At 39.8% G+C, this 23,137-nt stretch overlaps 1 protein-coding gene across 2 annotated transcripts in view; it reads right to left on the reverse strand.

Annotated features, from left to right (window-relative positions):
- Nucleotides 1-23,136, reverse strand: part of itgb6 (integrin, beta 6) — a 90,070-nt gene extending 66,934 nt beyond the window's left edge. The window contains exons 1-8 of one of the 2 annotated variants that reach the window (XM_043693848.2): nt 23,002-23,136; nt 22,799-22,878; nt 22,290-22,369; nt 21,335-21,539; nt 20,527-20,773; nt 16,587-16,752; nt 16,310-16,471; nt 4,179-4,274 (exon numbers count right to left, since the gene is read on the reverse strand). In XM_043693848.2, the coding sequence (XP_043549783.1) occupies nt 4,179-4,274; nt 16,310-16,471; nt 16,587-16,752; nt 20,527-20,773; nt 21,335-21,539; nt 22,290-22,369; nt 22,799-22,859 (1,017 nt within the window). In that variant the 5' untranslated portion in view covers nt 22,860-22,878; nt 23,002-23,136. Of the gene's footprint in view, nt 1-4,178; nt 4,275-16,309; nt 16,472-16,586; nt 16,753-20,526; nt 20,774-21,334; nt 21,540-22,289; nt 22,373-22,798; nt 22,879-23,001 lie in introns of both variants that reach the window. The other variant, XM_043693845.2, reaches the window with a different exon arrangement.
- Nucleotide 23,137: the final 1 nt, after the last annotated feature.

Raw genomic sequence — 23,137 nt, forward strand, 5'->3', positions numbered from 1 at the left:
GTTGGAAAAGCACAGCAGGTCAGGCAGCATCCAAGGAGCAGGAGAATCGATGTTTTGGGCATAAGCCCTTCAAATTGATCATATAAAGTAGCCTGTCACCCACTCAGTTGTTTAAGTAGTAGCTATCATTTTGGGTTCTTTTCACAGGGCAGATATTATTCATGTAGCTTGAATGCTATTATAAATGTAAGAGGCTGCTGGCCTTTATAAAGACTGCATGGTTGTCATATTCCAGTATGATTCCAGCCTGTTCATCATGCAATTCAACTGCCAGCTTTTTAAATCTGTACTCACTTCTGCTGAGCTTCTACATTGGTAGATATGTCCGTAAAGAAAAAGGTTTTTAATGTATGAAATAAACTAACAGTTATACATAATAATGTGTCAAAGTCCCATCTCTGTAAGTGGATTACATCTAAGATAAAATTGGAAATTTTGCAGTGCAATGAATGAATCTTGCACATACACTTCAGTATATCTGTTTAAAGAAAAGCACAGATGCTGTAATTCTATGTTGCACTGTTGGATTCTTAACATTCAGAGGTCAGATTTATTGGGCAGAATTATGGTAAAAACATTGACTGCAGATGCTGGAAACCAGATTCTGGATTAGTGGTGCTGGAAGAGCACATCAGTTCAGGCAGCATCCGAGAAGCAGTAAAATCGACGTTTCGGGCAAAAGCCCTTCATCAGGAAATAAAGGCAGAGAGCCTGAAGCATGGAGAGATAAGCTAGAGGGGTGGGGGTGGGGAGAAAGTAGCATAGAGTACAATAGGTGAGTGGGGGAGGGGATGAAGGTGATAGGTCAGGGAGGAGGGTGGAGTGGATAGGTGGAAAAGAAGATAGGCAGGTAGGACAAGTCATGGGGACAGTGCTGAGCTGGAAGTTTGGAACTAGGGTGAGGTGGGGGAAGGGGAAATGAGGAAACCGTTGAAGTGCACATTGATGCCCTGGGGTTGAAGTGTTCCGAGGTGGAAGATGAGGCATTCTTTCTCCAGGCGTCTGGTAGTGAGACAGCGGTGGTGAAGGAGGCCCAGGACCTCCATGTCCTCGGCTGAGTGGGAGGGGGAGTTGAAATGTTGGGCCACAGGGTGGTGTGGTTGATTGGTGCGGGTGTCCCGGAGTTGTTCCCTAAAGCGCTCTGCTAGGAGGAGACCGCATCGGGAGCAACGGATACAATAAATGATATTAGTGGATGTGCAGGTAAAACTTTGATGGATGTGGAAGGCTCCTTTAGGGCCTTGGATGGAGGTGAGGGAGGAGGTGTGGGTGCAGGTTTTACAATTCCTGCAGTGGCAGGGGAAGGTGCCAGGATGGGAGGGTGGGTTGTAGGGGGGCGTGGACCTGACCAGGTAGTCACGGAGGGAATGGTCTTTGCAGAAGGCGGAAAGGGGTGGGGAGGGAAATATATCCTGGGTGGTGGGGTCTTTTTGGAGGTGGTGGAAATGTAGGCGGATGATTAAGAATTATGTTGAATGAGACCCTCCCTGAAAGAAAGCCGTAGCCACTGCATAGCCTGAAAAAAAGCCCACCTGCAGTTATAATGTGTTGGAGGAAGGATAAAATGTTGGTTACATAGGTCTCCTGCCCCTCAGTAGAGCCAAACTGACTGACCAGCAGTGCCAGGAGCTTACCAGCGTGCATTGCCAGTTTTACATCCATCATAAGAAAGCTCAATGGATCCCTGGAATGTGGTCAGTTCAGGGTATTGGTCAGGGCGGATCTGGCCAAATCAGAGAGGGTTGCTGAGATGTTTGGGGGTTTGGATTCTATAGAGCTGGCAAGCATGAAGGAAAGCAGGAGTACTGTCTTTAGGAGTGGTGCCTCCCCATCCCCACCTGGCCTTGTAATGAAGGTATTTCCTGATGACTGATTTACACATTCCTTGCACTCTTTTAAAAACTTATTTTTAAAGAAGGAGGCGGTTCAATCCCACCCACCTGCCCAAGCCAACCTTACAATGTTATGGGTAGTGTATTATCAGGGTCAACTGGCTTACAAGCACAATTTACTTTTATATATGACAGACAGATTGCCAATTTGCAGCATCTACCCACCTACCATGTTAGGGCATGCCATCCCCTGGTAACATGTGAAATTCATCCCACATCATCTTATGAAATATTGTCTACCCAGACACCAATGATGTGCTAAAGCTACAATGGCTTAACAGGTGTAAAATCCTGAACTAATTATGTAATCAGCAATTCATAAGATTACTAACCAATGTTTGCACCAATATTGTTTATTTTCAGTCTGATTAATGTAGACTCACCATATTGTATGCTAGACGGAAGGCATGTTCCACGATAGTGGGTAATAAATTACCTCGACTAAATAAAAGATAAAATTACATATTACACTGTTTATGATTTATAAAACAGAGGTGAGTCACTTTGGAAGTAAGGACTGCTGTCGCAGTCTAGGTAAAGCAAAAGCTCTTTGAAAGAAGCTGCATTTAGATTCAAGGACTAAAGATCAAGGGCCAGACCAGAATATGGTTAGATTTTGTTTACACTGTTCTCACTGCTGTGGATCTGTAAAATAAAAGTTCAAGGGATCTCAGGCATACTGGATAATGAAAAATCAGAGACAGTCTTTTCACATGTATGCTTTTAATTTTCTAATACTTAAAACACAGGGACAATTTAATACTCCTGTGTATAGACTCAGGAAAATGTATCTTCATAGTTTTTAGATATTTGTCAATTCAAATGATTACTGATAAATAAATTCAGATAAACTATCTATTACACATTTAGATTACATTTTTAATGCTCAGCCTTTAACAATTTCTCAGGAATTAAACACAGCAGAGTGGTGGGTACAATGGATTGGGGTACACTAACTGATCACTGTCACAGCCTTGCTTGAATCCAAATTGAACTGTGCTGATCAACGTCGCTTTCATTAGTTTGTGTGGAGAAGGATATCTGTCACCTGAATTTAATCTTTTGTGATTCATAATACAAGTTTTTCCCTCATAAGATATATAGCATTAAATTTGCAATCTCTGAACATCCACAAGATGATTGGTGTTATGGAACTAGCACTCACATCATTAAACAGGCCTTATTCTGTGCCTGGACCTAAAGCAATTATTGCATGGAGTGCAGCAAACTTTATTATGCATTTAACACATCATATGATTTATTGTCATTGGTACAGATTATCAAAATAGAAATGCATTTACTTTCCAAAAGCTAATGCCTATCATCCAAAATGAAAAATGAAATGAAATTAAGCATTGAGAACAATAATTTACTCATTTAGCACTGTTTCATTTACAATTTCTGTACTAGTTTGCAAAAAACTGATCTAGATTTTCTACTCAAATTTCACTGCTACTTCAATAAACTCAATCTTCAGGAATACCTCTGTTTACCTAAAACCTTTTTTGATTTACTGTCAAAAATTGGAAAATGTGGGCAGGTATATCTTAATAAGTGCAAATGACTGAGGGACATCATACGGAGAAACTTCCATCCCATTATTTTTCCTGAAAATATTGCTTGCAAAAGGTATCTTTGCCTTTCATGTGATCGGTTGGATGGGCTGATATGCAGTTTTAAAAGAAAAGTTTATGACTCTCTGGATTAGACTGTGGCACTCTGTGGCTTGCTGAACAAATCATGTCTGTCTGGTAAATTCAAAGAAGCCTGCATGAACACGAAAAAAGTCCTAAGGCTAGAAAGTTGTCTAAAGTCGGGGATACATCCTTACTGTGTACAACAGTCATGCACAAATCAAAGATTACACTGAATCATCAGCAGGGACAAATGATTTGACCCAATTGGTCTCTTCCTGTGTTTATAACCCCACATAAGTTTCTTTCAATTCCAATTACCTCTTCCCACCCACCCTCAATATCCTATTCCTTTCTCCTTAACATATGCAATAAAGCAAGATTTTGTCATCATGGCAACTTCCAACCACTGTATCTATTATTCCAATACACCTCTGATCGGTAGGCATTCAGTGCTACGTTTGTCAAAAAATCCCATGATAATTTCTTATTCTGCAGAGCATTCTTCTCGATCAGACCTTAACTCTGTTTGAAATGCAAATTTATAACTTTGCTGACAGGATTTTGGCCTCCAGAAAATTTCTTTAAATATGTTGCTTATTGACCACTGAAATGTCTTACTTCTTTCAGTTATAATACTGAATTAGGTTACCTTGTATGTGTTTAGCTGCTTATCTGTCACAGCAAAAATCAGCAAGATGTTGTTTTCCACAAGCTTTTCTATTAGCTGCCCAAGTGAGGGATATTCCTACAAATACAGAGAAAAGAAGTAAAATGAAAATATTTAGGGAATTCATAACACAGCAGAATATTATACAAGCAAACAAACATAATTGTCTGAAAAGGAGTTACTGCTCCATTCAGCAGGTCCTATACAATTGTGATTGAGTGCAGAGCCCATCCAACCACAGCCATGAAATTCCTGGGAAAGGAAAAAGACCGAAGTAAATCCCAAGTCAATTAAGAAAACATAGAAAATTTAAGTTGTTTAGATAAAATAAAAGCGTTCAAGAGATCATGCTGTTATAATTTATACTACAGACACTTGCATCTTTCACAAGGTAATTTCTGCCTCAGCGAGGAACTCGTCTACGAGTCCATGACTCTAAGTGCCCTGTAGAAATATCAGTAATCAGTGTTCACCACACCAGTTGGCATCAGGTTCTCAGCAAAAGAACTGCCAAACTTCCAAACTAGTACAACCCCTTATGTAATTTGCAAGTATACCATTTGGTCCTCCTTAACCTATTCATTTGAAGTAATCATCTTAAATAAACAGAAGCAAGTAATGTTTATTTATTAACCTGAACCAAATTGCTCCCAACTCTCTGCTTTTCTGATGTATACAGTTCCAACTCATTGCCAGTCATCTGAAAATCTGGCCCAATCTCTTGCAGATTATTAGTTCACCCCTGTTTGTTTAAACAGAAGTAGTGACTCCAACATTCTTGGCAAAATATTCCAGTGCAAGGGGAGGAGAGTTGGGCAGTTGGATCTGGTGAAGGATGAACAGGGCCGAGGAAAGGGGGGTTGAATTTGATGCATGGAGAAGTGGGGGTCAGGATTGGAGCAGGGCAGATGGGGTCCCAGAGCAGGGTAGGGCATTGGGTCCTGGGGAGTGTCAGGTTGGAGTTTGCAGGGTACAGAGTGATTGTAGGAGGTGTAGTTGAGGGTGTGTGAGCTAAGTATGTTGTCAATTTGTTTCTTAAGAGTTAGCTATGTACAGAGGAACCTTGATTATCCAGCATTTGATTATCCGGCAAGATCGCAAGGTCCCAATGTTCGGGTAAACTGTGTTATCCAGCATTCGATTATCCAGCATTCGATTATCCAGCATTCGATTAACCGAATAAAATACTCCCTGTCTGTGTCCTTTGGATAATCGGGGGTCCTCTGTATTTAATAGTCTAACTTCTCATGAGTAACTATGCATTTAACTCCACTGGAACCCTCCAAATTCCCCCGTTTAAATGTATGCAGAGTATGCAATACAGCAAGATTTCGTAATCATGGAAACTTTCAACCCATGTATCTGTTATTCCATTACACTTCTGACTATAGGCATTCAGAGTATAGAGGAATCCCCCAACAGAATCTCCAATTTTCCAATTCTTTCAGAATCTGCTAGATTGGGGATTCTACAAGGTCACCATTTACAACTCCTCTGTATGCTGGAATAATGCCTGGCCACTGGAAAATCCAGGCCAATGAGTCAATCAAGAGAATTAATGTGTTTAAACTGGAAATTGATCTTATTGGTCCATTAATTTTCTGGCCCTTCTCTGAACCACAAGACCTTTTCCACCATGGCTTCAGGTTTCAGCCTTAGGTACCATTTAATTACTCATTTGACATATCATCTTTTAACATTATTATTTGTAAGAATGCAGTCAATTTCTATTTGTATGATATAAGAATAAATTGTTATTATATAATACAATGATAACCTGCCTTGAACATAGAAAAAGATCATTGCTTTGGATGAACTGTAGTTATCTCAATAACACTGACTTCAACCAAAACCAATTTGTAGAGAAGACTTCTCATATTCCATTTATTAACCAATTCTTGTCAGCCAGCTTTCTTAACTCAATATAACCTTTTAAATATTGTTGGGGGTCGGGAGGGGGGGCAGTGAAGGGGTGATGAAGGATCCTGAATTATGTTGCAAATGATGGGTCAGATGAGAAAATATGGTGACAGCAGAAGAAATGAGATTCACAATGTCAAGCATCATGGTAGCCCACAAACCCACCAACACACTAAAACAGCAGCTAATGAACTTGAAAGACCCTATACAGACAACAAACAAAACTAATGTTATTTATAAAATACGGTGCAAAGACTGTAACAAACACTACAATGGACAAACAGGCAGAAAACTAGCCACTAATATTCATGAACATCAACTAGCCACAAAACAACATGACCCTCTCTCACTAGTAACCTAGGAGGAGGAAGGACACCACTTCAACTGGGACAACACATCCATTCTAGGACAAACCAAACAGAGGCATGCATGAGAATTCCTAGAAGCATGGCATTCCAAACGGAACTCTATCAACACATCAAGTTAGACCCCATCTAAAAACAGGAAATGACATCACCACATGAAATGACATTGCCAACCCAAAGAAACCCGAATGTATAATAGAAAGTAGGATTTATTATCAGTGCTTTGCCCGAAGGCCTACTGAAGATGTTATCCAGTAGGGTGACGAAACATCTGGAAATATTTCTTCCAGCTCAGCGAGCAAACCTACATCCAGTCAAGAATAAAATTCTAATTCTGCAACAATTACTTAAATAGCAAGATAAGAATTTCACTAGCAAGGAGTAAGAGGCCTACTTGCATGCTATTAGTACCTAAATTCACCTCACTGAAATGCAATTTCCTATTGTCCTATGCATTAGATGGAGACTAGACAATGATGTGAAACTCAGAGTCAGTACCTGATGAATCCAGCTCCCCAGTTGCTACTCTGGGCCTCCACCTTGGACAGCAGTCCCAAACATTTCGGGGTAATGCTCCATTAGCAATGACTGTGCCAAGCTCTCTACCATCGATGAAGATTGGCTTTAGACAAGCATCAGCCTCACCACATCATTACGGCACATGTTGAACCCACATATAGTACAGGTCTGCACATCAGTTATACACTTTGGAGAGCAATGGTATCTTTTATTTTAGTGCTGCTTCCAAAACACTTTGCACACAAGAGCAAGCGCCCATTTCAACCATGATACATCTCAAGTCTCCTCTCTTGCTTTTTAGTGCTCAGTCACTTTACATCTATTTGAGTGCTCAAGGTATCTCTGCCTTGTCTTTCCCTTTTGTGCTTTGACATCGGATTCGGAACTTAAAGACTCTCAGTAATTTTGCTTTGCTTTGCTTTGTACAGATACAAAGCTGGGTATCTTGTCATGGTTTTCAATAGTGGATTAGTCAAGAGGGTGGACATATTGCTATATGCCCTCTACTACATCAATGTCACACCTACAGCTATCAGCTTATCCATCAATCATACTGCATGTGGTACAGCCAAATGGCAATGCCTGGAAGTCTAAGGAGAATAGTCCTCAGTCAGGTCAAGGGAGACAACCTTCAGTCAGGACACAATAAGTCAAGCACAGCATCTAATATCAGTCCAGGTGCTTAATTGTGGTCAGTCAGCCACTTAGGACAGTAAGGGTCAGGGTGTGCCATATTACTACAGTCTGTGGAATGGACCATGTTCAGTTCTGCGAGTCCAGTGGAACCAATTTGGGAATTCATGGTCAGTTAGCTGAGGAGCTAGACTGAGATCAGTCATAGGCAAGTTCATTCATCAGTCAGAAGGGGCTCATCAATGATCGTGATAACGGTGGCTTCAATGGGGACAGTGCCACATGATGGCTAGCATGATTCAGCTGTATGGCCAGATCTTAGGGTAATGTTGGAAGCCAAAGGTGTAAATGAAAGAAATATATGGGAATGAATGGAAGCTCAACACTGCAGGCAGTGCAAGTAAGAAACAGAGAATTTTGATTACCAAGCAGAGTCTGTTACTCCCTCTTTAAGTGTGATCTGTACTGCCTTCCATAATTATGTGATTCACAAATACATGGAAAATGGCTGTGACCATATCCATTTCAGGTTGTTCTGCTCTAACATGCATTTAGTCAAAGTGAATTTTGACAAATTGGGGATGTTGCTTCTAAAGTATGAACTTTTAAAATGTGTTTTGGCTGTAACATGATTACATCACCAACACTTTAAACGTTGTTTCTAAACCGCAATTTTTCTATAACGTGAGGTTGCACAAGAACGCATGGGTAAAATAGGTGAGTGTTTTTCATTTCTCAGCACATGGGATCTACTTATGATGTAAGGCCTTTCAAGGGGTAATGGCATTCATCAGGCACTTTCGCAATACAAGTTGAAGTCATTTATAATCATAAGATCCTGCATGTGAAATATATGTGTAGTGTCCAATTGCGTGAGATGTAAATCCTGGTCATAACCAGCTATCACCATGTCTTTGGTCATTACAGATTGATCATAGTCACATCTGTGAAAGAGAAATGATCACACATAACCTTAAATGATCACGCATAACCTTAAAAATGTCGGCTGTGGGCCACAATTCACAAAGACCATACAAGATCTCGTAGGTTTCTCAAGGGCATACAGCTGATTCAGTCTCACCTTGAGCTGTAAGTTTTCACCAACTTTTTCTATATGTAATACAGGCTTTCTTAGATGATGTCGGTGTGGGGTAACAAGGTATCAGTAACCATACAAGACGTACAATTCCTACTGTATTTGCATAATGTGACTTGTGAACCATTCACCAGAATAAGATTCCCTATGTCAAAAGTCTATGTAGAGACTTCCACGGCCCACCTTGTTGGATTCCTCCATGTCACAATCGATGGAGAAGAATGCTAAATAGTAAATTGTGAGTAATGTGAACACTGATTGCTCACAGTACTGAGGATATGTTCTATTTCTGATATTCCCAAAAGGTTCATTGGAAGTATAACTAATGCAGCCAGCTAAGGAAGGAGTCATTTTTGCTGCAGTTGCAATGTTATAAAGGTGCAAGAATTAAGGAATGATAAATAAATCAGCAAGCCCAGGATCATCAGCAACTTCCAGAAGCTGCTGAAGAACCTCCATGTGAAAAGGTCAACGGTATAGGTCTCCTCAGGATGCTGAGGTACTACAGAAGTCTATTGCCCTTGATGCCATTTCCTCCAGCTGAGCAAGGCACAGTGTCACTGCAGGGAGAAAGTGAGGACTGCAGATGTTGGAGATCAGAGTTGAAAAATGTGGTGCTGGAAAAACACAGCAGGCCAGGCAGCATCCGAGGAGCAGGAGAATCGACGTTTTGGGCATAAGCCTGAAGGCTCCTGTCAATTCTCCTGCTCCTCAGATGCTGCCTGGCCTGCTGTGTTTTTCCAGCACCACATTTTTCAACCACAGTGTCACTGCAGACTGCTTAAGTTTTGGGACTGTCACAGAACTATTTCAAGTGCTTCAGCAGGTCCTATAGCCTGAGGGGTTGTGAACATGTGACAGATCCCACCTTTGTCTCATTTTTCTGTGATCAGATCAGTGTCTGGGCAGTAGGCACAACCTCCACCAGGGGAAAGGTATTATATCACAACATCACTCACTTAATTAACAGAAAATGATTTCATTCCATCAATATGCAAGTCATCTGTGATCATCAGTACCACATTTAGAACTCAGCATCAAGTACTTTGGAAGCTGCCATGATGCCTATATCCTTGAGAACTCACATGTTCCTTCTTCTTTTCCTTGTCCAGATGCCTTGTAAGAATAGTTACTGGGATACAAAAGCATCCCTCTGCAACCATGGCTGATCACTCATTTACACAACCTCCTGAGACCAAGCAAAGATATATCACAGACCAGTCTTCACAAGAGTCATCATAGAACAGATAGTAGGTCTGTTGAAGATGAGGTTTTGATACTTAGATTAGTCTGGGAGGGCCTTGGTGTACACTCCAAATATAGTGTGCTGCATGATCCTCGCATGTTACGCTGTGCATAACTGGAGTAGGCAAGGAAAGGTCATGATGGACAATGAAGTGCTGGAACAGCGGTAGCATTGTTTCGAGGAGGAAATTGAGATGGTGGAACATCCCCTTTAACATGACAGAGTGCTGCAGCATTGGGTATTACAAGCCAGACAGGACTTAATTAGCATTTGGTTGCAACAGGTACAAGTTGAGTGCAGTGATCACTCATTGACTGCAAATATTTTGCCACTTGGAAGATAAGCAGTCCCGGTCTGTTCCCAGAGGCAAATGCAGCTTTTGTTTATTTATTCCTTGCTTTGGCTGTCACTGAATAAAAGTGAATGTTTTCAACCATTTGAAGGCTTTCCAGTGTGCGATGCTCCCACATTGATCAATGTGAAGATGTTAGGTGACAGTAGGCACTCCCTAAGACAGGGTTCTAAGATGGACTGATGCTGAGGACTACTAACCTGTGAAGCATGTTCTTAAATAATGATACAGTTAGAAATGTGCACTTGTTTTTGCAATGACGTATCAGCCTTGCTACCGATATGTCCTCAGAACTGTGTTTTTTTGATCCCTTCACACAAAGTGTTCTGTGAAGGGCAGCTCTTGGCCACAGCGTTTGATCTGGTGCATGGCTAGGCTTTTAAAATGGCACAGGGGTCTTGATTCCCAGGAGGTCCGAGCAGTCGCAGGTACACACGTTATTGCTGAACACACAAGAATGCAAGGGGAGTGCCATAGCTAATGGTGCATTGTTAATGAGGCAAGCTGCAGAGAACAGTGAAAGAAATACTTCCTCAAGGTAAAGGGAGAAAAGCCCTTCATGTAACTCCCCAACATTGACATTTAGCTGATTTTTCATAAAATTCAGTCCGAGGCATCATTTCCATGTTCTCTATTGAAGCATCTTGGGATGTTTTGCTGAATAAATGCAGCACAAAATATGACCAGTTACAAAATGCAACCAAAATAGATGGAACATGAAAATCCTAATCATAATTCATAAATATATTTGAATATGAAACAAAATAGTAAATTCCATCCTAAATTGGTAGAAAATAGACTGAGAAATTTGAAGTCAGACCAAAGGACATTTGGGACAGTATAAAACATAGCTCTGATTCATAATTGTTTCCCAGCGTATGACTGTCACAAAAACCATAATCAATAATATCTGCGACATAGTAAGTGTTGAATGAGTCAGAGTCTGTATTTGTTAAAGGTAGGTCCAGGTTTGCTCTTGAAACATAATAAGTACAGGGTTTGGTAAAATATTTCAACTGTATTTACAAGTTGGAATCCAATTACAGAATTATTGGAACATCTTTAGAGCTTTAAGAGATTCTTTATGACTTAAGTAAAATATACTGATACCAAAGAATTAAAGATCTATGAGGTATCTGTCCAAAAAAATTCTTGGCAATCCAATTTTACTTCAGAAAGGGAGCAGCTGCAAGGTTGCAATAGGGTTTCATTACTCACATGACAATATAATCAAATATTATACCATCTATTTGTGTGTACGTGGCGTGGTTAGAACTGAACTCAACTGCCTAAGTTTTAAGTCCATGAGTTCTATGAAAACAGATTTATACATCAATGACACATCTAGATTGTCATGATGCAGTGAGTAAATGTAAAGTGGTATCCTATCCACGCCCAGCTCTTTCTAAGATGTTTGGTGGTTGCCATGAGAAGCATGTCTTCAAGGGAGTGAGCACTATTCTCTTACACCTTGTATATGTTCCATATAGAGATGATATGTTTGCAATACTTCAGTCCACAATTGCACCCAAGCAATATTTTCCCACACTTTAATAAACTCCATTCTGCACTCTGATATACCATTGAAATGGAGCAATCAAATGAGCACCCTTTCCTCAATGTGCTAGTTGAAAGCTCTGTCAGAAGGTTCTTTATTATTATCTGCTGCAAGCTTATGTTTACTGGTCAATATAGTCATTGGGATTCCTACAGTTCCACACAGCACATGATCAACCTTACTGGCAACCTTGTGAATAGAGCCATATTGATCTGCTCACTGTTCAAGCTTCATGCTGAGATAAAACGTATCACAATTAGTCTGTGAGATAAAAGGCTATTCTGATCAAATCAGTTCTCACTATACTTTGTGCAGACTCATGAATGGGCCTATGGTACAACATTTGACATTGAAATGTACCCAATTCACCTCAGTTTACTTTGAAAAGGGAAAATTACCCAAAATGTTGAGCAACAAGTGACGTTAGTCATCTTACACTGCTACATTGCATAAAACATAGGAATGATGGTCTCCACGAACAGGATTCTACTGTCAAACCAAAAAGATGTTCCATTACATAAACGTAATAGATCATGCTATACCAGGTATAAAGTAATTAATTCCCTTAACTGTGAGAAGCTTGCTGACTGTACTCTATGAGCCTGCACTTGCAAAACTCAGAACATACTCTTCAGCATTCGTTGTGATTTCGCTGTTGGACAATATTTACTAAATTATCCAGAGTGTGCTAAGAATTACACAGGAAATTTATTTGGGAGCATTGTTTGGGCTTGCGGTGCATTTCAGTTCCAGACATTACAACTCTGTTCTGAGTGAGGGTTACTGGACCCAAAACATTAACTCTGATTTACCTCACAGATATTGCCAGACCTGCTGAGCTTTATCAGCAATTTCTGCTTTTGCTCCCTTAAAAATCTGCCAATGTTTCTGTCAATCCAATCAATCTGTTCAATTATGGTTAGTGGACAAGTTAATTGTAACCCTGTCAGAGTTACGTTGAGTCTAGGAAGTATTACGATCACATTGAAAATAGACTATCAATATTCAACTTAAATGATTTAGTTTAAATGCCTATGACTTTTATGGACTTAAAACGGGTTTAACAATAACAAAATTCAGGGAACCTCGATTATCTGAACAAGATGGCCGGGCACTATTCTGTTCGGATAATCGATTATTCGGTTAATTAATTAAATGCCTTTCCTCTGGGGCTCGGAGGTTTTAAAAGTCTGCTCCCCGTTCAGGAGACTCGCAGCAGCACACAACTTGCGAGACCCTGTGCTCCCAACCCTATCCAACACCGCCCCCCAACCGTGTCCCACACCGTGCCCCCCAAACCCCTGGCCAACCCCGCCCCCCCCAACCGCACCCAACACCACCCCCCTCCTGCCCAACACCGCCCCCTGCCTGCCTCGCCTCCTCTTCAGGGCAGCCAGACTGCACACCAACAAGACTGTTGCTACTGCAGCTGCCTTTGTAAGTCTCCAAATAGCGTGCGCACACACAATTTTCTACTGCACCTTTTTGACAGGTTCCACCTCTGCCCTATACAGGACAATGTTGGAGAGATTATCTGGGGAAGAGGGGGTGGGGCTTAGTGTACACCCCTCTGTAGAACACCAGGGAATGTGTGGGGAGAGAGACAGGGCAGGGGGTCAGTCATTTGGAGACAGTGCCTGTTTAATCACTATAAACAAAAGATGCAACCACTGCTGGAAACACGTCTTTGATGTAATGTTTCCACCAGGACCTCGAGATCTCCTTCGGATAATCTGATTTTCGGATAATTAGTATTCGGATAATTGAGGTTCCTCTGTACATGGCTGCTGTGATCACCTGATTGGGCTGAGTCAAATTGGCAATCCCATCAGTGAACAACAGTCTAAGCTGAAATTAACTGAGTTATTAAGGGCGCTGAAACACAGACCACTATATCCTGCATGATTTACATATGATCTTTCATCTCTGTGTAATATGTGGAATATTCATCTCGAAAAAATAATGAGCAGACTCAGGAATATGCAAATTATCCTTTACTCTCAGCAGCAGAGCAAAGACAAGGGAAAATGGATTTGTAAGAAAGAACCTGGATGACACTTTCCCTGTCTGCCTTTCTATCTCACACACACCTTACAACCCATTAGGTCTAAGATCAGGATTTGTGTTTGCTTCTATCAGTGCCTATGCTCAACCAGCTTCTCCTCATTCTCTTTTTAAACATCAATACCTGTGCTGTATATGTTGCTAGGTGTTGACTTTTCTTGTATGCTTTGCATTTGCTCTCCCCTTCCATAATAAATTATGATGTGGAGGTGCCAGTGTTGGAATTGGGTGGACAAAGTTAAGAATTGCACAACACCAGGTTATAATCCAACAGGTTTATTTGAAGCTTGTACTTTCAAAGTTGGATTATAACCTGGTGCTGTGCGATATTTTAAGTTAAAAAGTGTTCCTTTCCTTTGCCCAACTACTTTTCTTGCTTTCCATCTCTGCCAATCATTCACTCCTACACCCCTCCCACCACCCCATCTTCAGAAAATATACCAACTTTTTAATTAGATAAAATCAATTCTGAAGAAGGGTCGCTGCTCCCAAAACATTAACTCTGCTTTCCCTTTGCAGATGCTACCAGACCTGAGTTTTTCCAGCAACTTTTGCTTTTGATTTCCAGCATCTGCAGTTCTTTGGTTTCTTTTTTACATTAAGCGTGAAAGCTGCCTGCTTAAAACAAAAAAAAAATGCTTTCGCTGAAGAGGGTTAAAACAGGTTGAACTATGACCCCTTTCTCGTCTGGTTAAAACAGAAAACTGCTCAAAGAATTTTGAGGGATAATAGAAATGACAACCCGAATTGAGTAAATTAATGGCAAATGTGTGGCTTGTGTTTAACAACCCAAAGTAATATGGAGAAAAATACTTTGTCTTAAATTATTAAATATAAGGATAATGATAAATAACAGATGCAGAAATAATGCATAAAACACTGTTGCACAGTGCTCATACGAAGTGCAATAAATTGACTCGGCTTAGGTTCAGCACCCTCTACAGGGGATGGAAATCAATGTGAACAGGACATTCAATTGCATACCTCTTTTCTTTAACAAAACTAAAGAATTTTTAGGTATTTTTCTTCAACCTGTTCAGTGGTATTGTTGCACACTTCTGGAGAAGATGGAACCTCATTAAAATCCCTACAGAGTGGAAACAGGCATTTGGCCCAACAAGTCCACACTGACCCTCTGAAGATTAACCCACCCAGACCCATTCCCCTACCCTATTACTCTATAATTCCCCTGACTAATGCACTCAACCTACACACCCCTGAATACTTCGGGCAATTTAGCATGGCCAATCCACCTAACCTGCACATCTTCGGACTGTGGAGGGAAACCAGAGCACCCAGAGGAAACCCAGGCAGACACGAGGAGAATGTAAAAACTCCAGAGAGACAGTTGCCCGAGGCTGGAATCGAACCCCGGTGCTTGGCACTGTAAGGCACCAGTGCTAACCACTGAGCCACCATGCCGCCAATTCCTCCTAGCTCAGAGGTGGGGATACTACTACCACACCAGAAGAGCTCACTGATGAATTTTTATTTAATCAATTTTTCTAAATCAACCTGCTCAGACATGTGATTGCACACTCTGGAGTAGATAGAACTTGAACCTGGGCTTCCCAGTCCAGGGTTAGGGACATTACCACTGCACCACAAGAGGGCCCTGAAGAATTTTTTTAATCAGGAAGTGTTTGCTGAAATTGTTAACTCTGTCAATTATTTTACAGAAATTGCAATAAAGAGGAAGAAAGCAAGGTGAGATTAGGAGCGAAATGACAAACAAGAATGAAAAAGTAAAAAGAAAACAGTCTTTGTATGTGCAACTTTCCTGAAGCAATTATTGTTAAGACTGCAGCAATGTATGGCTAAAGTAAATATAGAAATGCTTAATGAACAAGCTGATAAATTTCAAAAAAACCTTTAATATTCATGCAAACTAGGTTTCATACCACGACTAAGTATTGTTAGAGAAACACTAGGTGCATGGTAGTTGTGACACGACCTTTTTGTCAATTGAGTTTGAATGAGCACCATTGGTTGGTTGGAAACTATCAAGAATTGACCTGTGTTCACACTTAAACATTAGGTATCCTCCACGTTGTGGTATTTTTTGAATTGAAGAATTCAGGTTTTGGCAAACTACACTGAAAAATGAACATTTATCAAAACTTATAAGATTAAATTTAAATTAACTTCATATATACTTCAAACAACATTAAGAGTTGTGTTAAGAACTAACTTTTTCTAGTCTGTTCAGGAACTTGATTTATGGCAATTTAACTTCAGAATTTTTAAACTTTGACTGGAATCTAGGCAGCCCACAAAATCTTGCTATTTTGCATCCAATCCTTTTGTCTTTCGAAATAAATGATGTTAAATTAAAAGCAAAGTATTTTTAAAAACATTACCATTGCTGTTGACTTTGTATATTTGTTCTCATTGTCTAAGTGGCATTTTCCATCATGAGGTATGACAATTCCAGCCAACTTGCTGTCCATTCCAAAATGTGTATCAGCATCAGTCACAAATACCAACAAGTGCAAGGAATCATTACGCCAACCAATCTTTTCCTAAAATAGAGATTATTTTTAATACAGGTTGTTTTTAGACACTTCACCTATTTGTTCCCTATCTGCATGGCAATGTTTAATGACACAGCAAAGTAAATTCAAGAGGTTAATTTACCTTACAGACAGTTGCTTGTAATATTGCATCAAATCCTCCTTCAGTATCATCTACATTTGCAGAAATTTGCTGTTTTTGAACAACTTCATTAAATTTTGTTGTGTCCTCAGTCAGTGAAAGCATGTGTCTATAACCAAATGTGGGCAAACATTCTGCGTCCTGAGTCCTATTTAAAAAAAGATACAATATTTTTCCACTTCCAATCAAAATGAAGTTCCAAATATAGCAACACTTGAGTTTGCAAAATATTAAGCACCTCATGAAAAACTATGCAGCAGAATTTTGTGCAATCAGTTGAAAGAAACTTAAAAGAATTTTTAATCAGGAAAAGGGTGAATCTTCTAAATAACGATTATGTCCATTTTTATAGCATTATCCTTAATTTTCCAGTAGAAAGCATTTGACATTTTCTCAGGAGGAATATTGACATATTAAATTTCTATATTAAAATTCCTATGGTGAAACTACACTTCTGGTATTTAATACAGTTTTGAAAAAAAAAGTCAGCTAATGTGAAAAATAAAGAACAATACAACACAGATACAGCCCTTTAGCCCTCTGAGCCTGCGCTGACACATTTTGCCCCTCCATATCAAAACTGTCTTCACTTACAGGATCTGTATATCTCTATTCCTTTCCTATTCATGTATTTGTCCAGGTGTTTCTGGAATACTGCTATTGTAGTTGGTTCCACCACCTCTTCTCACAATGCACTCCAGGCAGTCACTACCCTTTGTGTAAAAAAACTTGCCTCACATATATTTTCTAAACTTTCCTCCTCGCACCTTGACTGACCCTAGTGATTGACCTCTCCACCCTGGGAAAAAGCCTCATGCTTTTCACTCTATCCATGCGACTCAATCTTATAAACTTCTATCAGGTTGTCCCTCAATCTCCCGCGTTCCAGTGAAAATAAACACAGTCTATCCAACCTTTCTTCATAGCCAAAATCCCCCATACCAGGCAACTTCCTGGTTAACCTTTTGTGTATCCTCTCCAAAGCATTCACATCCTTCTGGTAGTGTGGTGACCATAATTGCACACAATATTCCAAGAATGGCCTAACTAAAGTTCTGTAAAGCTGCACACCTGGGTGTTATGATGGAACAGTTGCTCAATGTTGGCATGCAGATGCAGCAGATGGAGGGGAAAGCTAATGGTATGCTAGCCTTCATAGAGAGATGATTTGAGTATCAGAGTAAGGATGTGTTGCTGCAGTTATACAGGGATGTGATGAGGCCACACCTTAAGTATTGTGTACAATTTTGGTCTCCTAATTGGAGGAAATACATTATCGCTATTGAGGGAGTCCAGTGAAGGTTTACCAAGCTGATTCCTAGGATGGCAGAACTGACATATGAGGAAAGACTGGATCGACTGGGCATGTATTCACTGGAATTAAGAAGAATGAGGGGGGAATCTCATAGAAACATACAAAATCCTTAATGCACTGGACAGGCCAGATGCGGGAAGAAGTTGTTGGGGAAGTCCAGAACTAGAGGTCACAGTCTAAGGGAATACTCCCTGTGAAAGAATAAGGGGTAGGACTTTCAGCACTGAATTGAGGAAGAACTTATTCACTCAAAGAGATGTGAACTTGTGCAATTCCTTCTCACAGGAAGCTATTGGGGCCAGTTCATTAGATATATTCAAGAGAGAGCTGGATATGACCCTGGCGTCTCAAGGGAGAGAGAGTACGGGAATGGGATACTGAATTTGCATGATCAGTCATGATCATATTGAATGGTGGTACAGGCTCAAAAGGGCCGAATAACCTACTTTTGCACCTATTTTCTATGTGTCTATATCTCTCCTTATACTCAAACCCCCTTTCAATGAAGGTAAGCACGCTAAAGGTCTTTTTTTTTTAAACTATACTAAATGTTGTCAGAAAGCAGTAGTACAGTACTGTACGATTGCATAATTTTCCAGTCAGAAAAAGCAAATCAGAACACTGAATCTATCACTTTTAACCAGAATATATAAAGACCAATTATTAGCATAGCTCACTTTTACCTACTGAGTATTGCAAAGGTTTCTTGTTGCATTAGTATCAATTGGAGGCAACTTGTTATTTTTTTAAAACAATGGTCATGTATTTAAATGTTTTCAGTGTAGGAGGCAAACCCAACATTGTTTAGACATGTTAATTTAATGTAGATACAGTTCAGGAAACGGAAGAGAGCCCAGGAGCACATTTTAAATCCAGTTTGATATTGTATCCAAACAGTCTGAGATATTCCCTCATATCAATTTTCCAATGCCAAGTTAAGCCTTATGGATTGATAATACAAGTATAGCATCACTATCAGATGCAACTCTCTTTGCAATGAAGCTAAAGCAGTGGAGTAAAGACATCCACAATTAATGTTTGAAATATTAATTAAACTAAAGAGATATAATTTAGAGTCATAAAGTCATAGAGTTATACAGCATGGAAGCAAATCCTTTGTCCATGCCAACCAGATATCCTACATAAATCTAGTCCCATTTGCCAGCATTTGGCCCATATCCCTCTAAACAGCTTGTGAGATAGATTTATGTTTTGAAGTGTATTATTTGCATAATCCATATTATATAGACCCATTTATTTTTACAGTCTTGAGGTTAACAGGCTAGATTTCCCATGCATTCAAATAAATGGAAAAAGTTCCTGCACACAGATTGACTTAAAAACATCAGGTGACAATTATATTGGACCAGATTTTGTTGCCAAAGTAATGATGAGGCTGATGCACTCACAGTTATGCAAGTAAATATAACAACTGTAGATGCAGTTAAATGCTGGTATCAATCATTTGCTATTCACGTTTCAGTGCTGTCCTGTGAGCTTTGTGAAATTGGCATTTGGCAATACACATGCATTGAATGACATGGATTGCTGCATTTGCTTGATGGGTATGAAGTAAATTGATAGTAGAAAGTTAAGTCTTGTCACTGATAGGGTAACTATCCTTATAAGTATAGGATAATTGTTAAGTTCCAGCAATTAAGCTCTTTGTCTCAAAACTATTTATTATATGCATTGAATCCAATCCTAGCGAGCAGTTTTAAACTCCACTTACACAGCTTTCCTCAGCAATTTCCATTTGCTGGTGAAGGTTCAGTATTAGGGAAGAGCGTATGCGATAATTTAACACCATGTATGTTCATTTTACATTAACTTCATCTTTTCACATGTAAAGTCCAATCGGACTCTGGAGGTAAGCAAGTTGCAAGTCATTCTCCCCAGTGTCTTATTCTGTGTAGCTTTTTGTGCCTGGTTGATTTTTCTCTCTCGTTCAAATTATTTGAAAATTCTTACTCTGGTACGGCTGCACCTGATTCATTCCTTTGCAAACTGAAAAAGCTGCCAGCAGCTATTTGGATTCTTTAAACACTCAAGATTTGAATTATGAAATGTTGGTCTTGTATCAATTTTAAGGGTAGAAACATTTTCACGGTATTATGACAGCATTAGAAAAAGCTCTTGCAGCTTGGTCCACCATTCAGCTGCACCAGGACTGATTCCTCCATCCTGCACAATTAACGCAAGTGTCTGATTGATCCCTGCTTTGATGCATTCAAGGACTTGTGAGATTAGGGGCAATAATTTGCTGTGCTTTAGGAGAACAGCAATTTTGACTTGGAATAAAGTTTGTTTTTAATTTGCTCAAGGTATGTAGATGATGCTGTTAACATCAATATTTATTGTCTATCCCTGATTGCCCTTAAACTGAGTGACTTTCTTGGCCATTTTGAGGTGAAAGTCATATCCAACCTCTTTTTGAGTCGTCTGAAAGGAGATGTTTTATTTTGAGTTGGGATGAGTACAGAGAAACATTGTCAACAAGATTATTCTAAATTACTTCTTAGCACCCTGAATGTTGTACCCTTGCTGGGTTCCTGAAGAATGTATGAATGTACAATCTGTATATTAAAAACAGTATAAGTTGCTTACCAGCAGGGATTGGCTAAATCCTTCCGTGTAGTTTTGATAAAAGGAGATACTGGCTTGTCTACAAATGCTCCAAAGCCCAGTTTAAAGTTACTGGTCAGTTTAGCCATTTCTTTGGAGAGAGAGGAGCCCAGTTCTTTAATTCTGTTCAGGTCATCAATCATAGAGGCAGAAAGGTCCATTAGGTAATAGAGATCGACTGGATAATCTTCAAACTGCCGCACATCCGTTCCAAATGTCAGCCGCCTGCCTGTTAGAAAGTTATATGATTAACACCATGTTTGACGTGCTGAATAGATATCAGTAAGAAACATCTAATCAGATGCATGATGTCTACAGGCTTTATGTTTTGATTTATAGTTTTTCAATTCTTGTTCATTCTGCTCATTAATAATCATGGGTTATCAATTTCAATGGAACTTTGCCACATGAAAAAATTCAACATCTTTATCCTCTAGTTTCCAGTACAGTAACATTCTAGATTATAATTTTGTAGTTTATTTTAACTCAGTCCACCCGCACATTGTTACTTGCAGCTTATGGGTATTCAAGGATTTTATTTTTAGAAAGCGGGAATCTGTTTTTTGCTCCTGTTTAAAATTGATCCCTTTTACGGAATGTTTAACCCCCTAAATTTGTTTTGATTTCACTCTTGCAGCAATTTCAAGGCTTTCTGAAGCAGGCATTCCAAGGCTAAAAAGGAATTTATCGTTTGCCCAGGACACCTATACTTATTATTATCTGAAAAGTTGCATTTTCTTTTCAGATGCATTTCGAGGAACACAAGAATATCACTCTTCACTGCATTTACCTGGTCGCAGGTTAAGTACAAGTTTTTGTGGGGACATTTGTATCCTTTTCCCGTCCCTCTTCTCACTGGTCAAGCTTAAAGGCTCGCCTTTTACAACTCTAAGGTGGCTGACAGGAGATTCAATAAACTCCGGAGGACATCCACGCAACGAGAGATTGTCAAGGGTGTCACATCTTCCACCAAAATTTGATTCGTCACTGAAGTCCTGAGATAAACAATACACATTCAGCGCTTAGATCAACCATGGTAATAAAACTGCTTTCCAAAAATAAAATTGTTCAAGAATTTTGAAATTTATTAACAATCATATTTTATTTGCGAACATTCTTAAATATGCCAGTCTGTCAGTAATATTAATATCTCCAAACCAACATCCCATTTGAATCTTCAAAATATTCTTAATGTTTTTGAATATCTTTACTATTTTTGAAACAACACACAGCACACATTTTATTCCATCAGCTTGCATTCACTCGCCATGTAATTTGAGAGGAATATTTGTACAAGTTTGTTCAAGACCTTAATTTTCTAAGCCTGAGGCTAACTTAAATGAGTTAAGGACACACGTAAAACAACAGATAGGGTTTGAGTTGGTGTAAATTTCCGGTTTGAAACACATATGAGAGCCATATTTTAGGTGCGGATTCACTTTTTAGAATCCCTCGCCTTCAGTATTCTTCTGTACACCCGACTTGCAAACACATATTCAATACCTTCAAACTATCTATAGAATGGATTACTCATTTACTGTATTTCTGACTGCAATTGTCACAAATAAAACACACAAGTCCAGAGGAAAAGGCTGTGGCTTTAATGGATTAACTATTAACTTCACGGTCAAACTCATGAGTGAGCAGCAGAAACAGAAGCTTTTTATAATACATTTAAAATAAAATAAATGGAGTAAAGATTGCCCTTGGAAGACGTGGCATTCTTGTAAAAGTGTTTGTTCTACCTCCTGGAAGCACCAACTACACAGCGGCCCAAGCCTCAAACAGTCTTCACAAGTGAGTGCACTTCCAGAAGAGCAGGAACCTGCTAAGGAAAACAATGGAGGAATTAATAATCAGAACCTGAACCGGGGGAATAATGTGCCTGTGCCCGAAGTGAACATATCTGAACTGATAGCACTGACTGCTAAACGTGAACAAGTACACGATTAAAAAAAATACTTTATACAATGAGATGATCAAATGAATGGATTAAAATAAGGCTTTTGGAACAGAACATCTCCCCACCTCCCGCAGAAATCAATGCAATACTCAGGTGCCAATTCATAATCTCGAAGCGAGGAGATGACGGTTACTCACATTAGGTAACGTTATGCAAAATTAAACATTTCATTTCACTGACTGGGCATTTCACTCAGTATCAGATACCTCAGGTAATACTGAAGATCATGGAGCAGATTTGCTTTCACTCCGCGTAAGGCAAACACACGGAGTGTTGTAATTATAAACTCACCTTCTGCACGACCCAGTGTTTTGGCCAGAAGCAGCACGATTGTCACCAGGTTCACTCCCATGTCTCTGGAATTGGGTACACTGTAAACAGATGGAACGGATGAGTTTCAAGGTGAAGAAAGGTTTGAGAAACGCCTGCTACCTGCAGCCTCGCGTTCTCTGGGGGAGGAGCCGCAAACATCGAGTAAGGGCCGTGTTCCCTACCTGGGGAGGTGGAGCAGACTGCTGCTGACACTTGGAGTTTCGCTCGAGTATGGTCACCATGGTGGAGCCGGCTCGCCCTTGCTTTTCGCCAGCTTCCTTCTTCCTTTTATGGTAAAGGCGGGTAAGAAGAAAACAG

This window comes from Chiloscyllium plagiosum, unplaced genomic scaffold (genome assembly GCF_037043375.1).
Source record: "Chiloscyllium plagiosum isolate Xiang-an unplaced genomic scaffold, Cpla_swu_hap1 HiC_scaffold_7, whole genome shotgun sequence".
In the NCBI taxonomy this organism is placed as follows: domain Eukaryota; kingdom Metazoa; phylum Chordata; class Chondrichthyes; order Orectolobiformes; family Hemiscylliidae; genus Chiloscyllium; species Chiloscyllium plagiosum.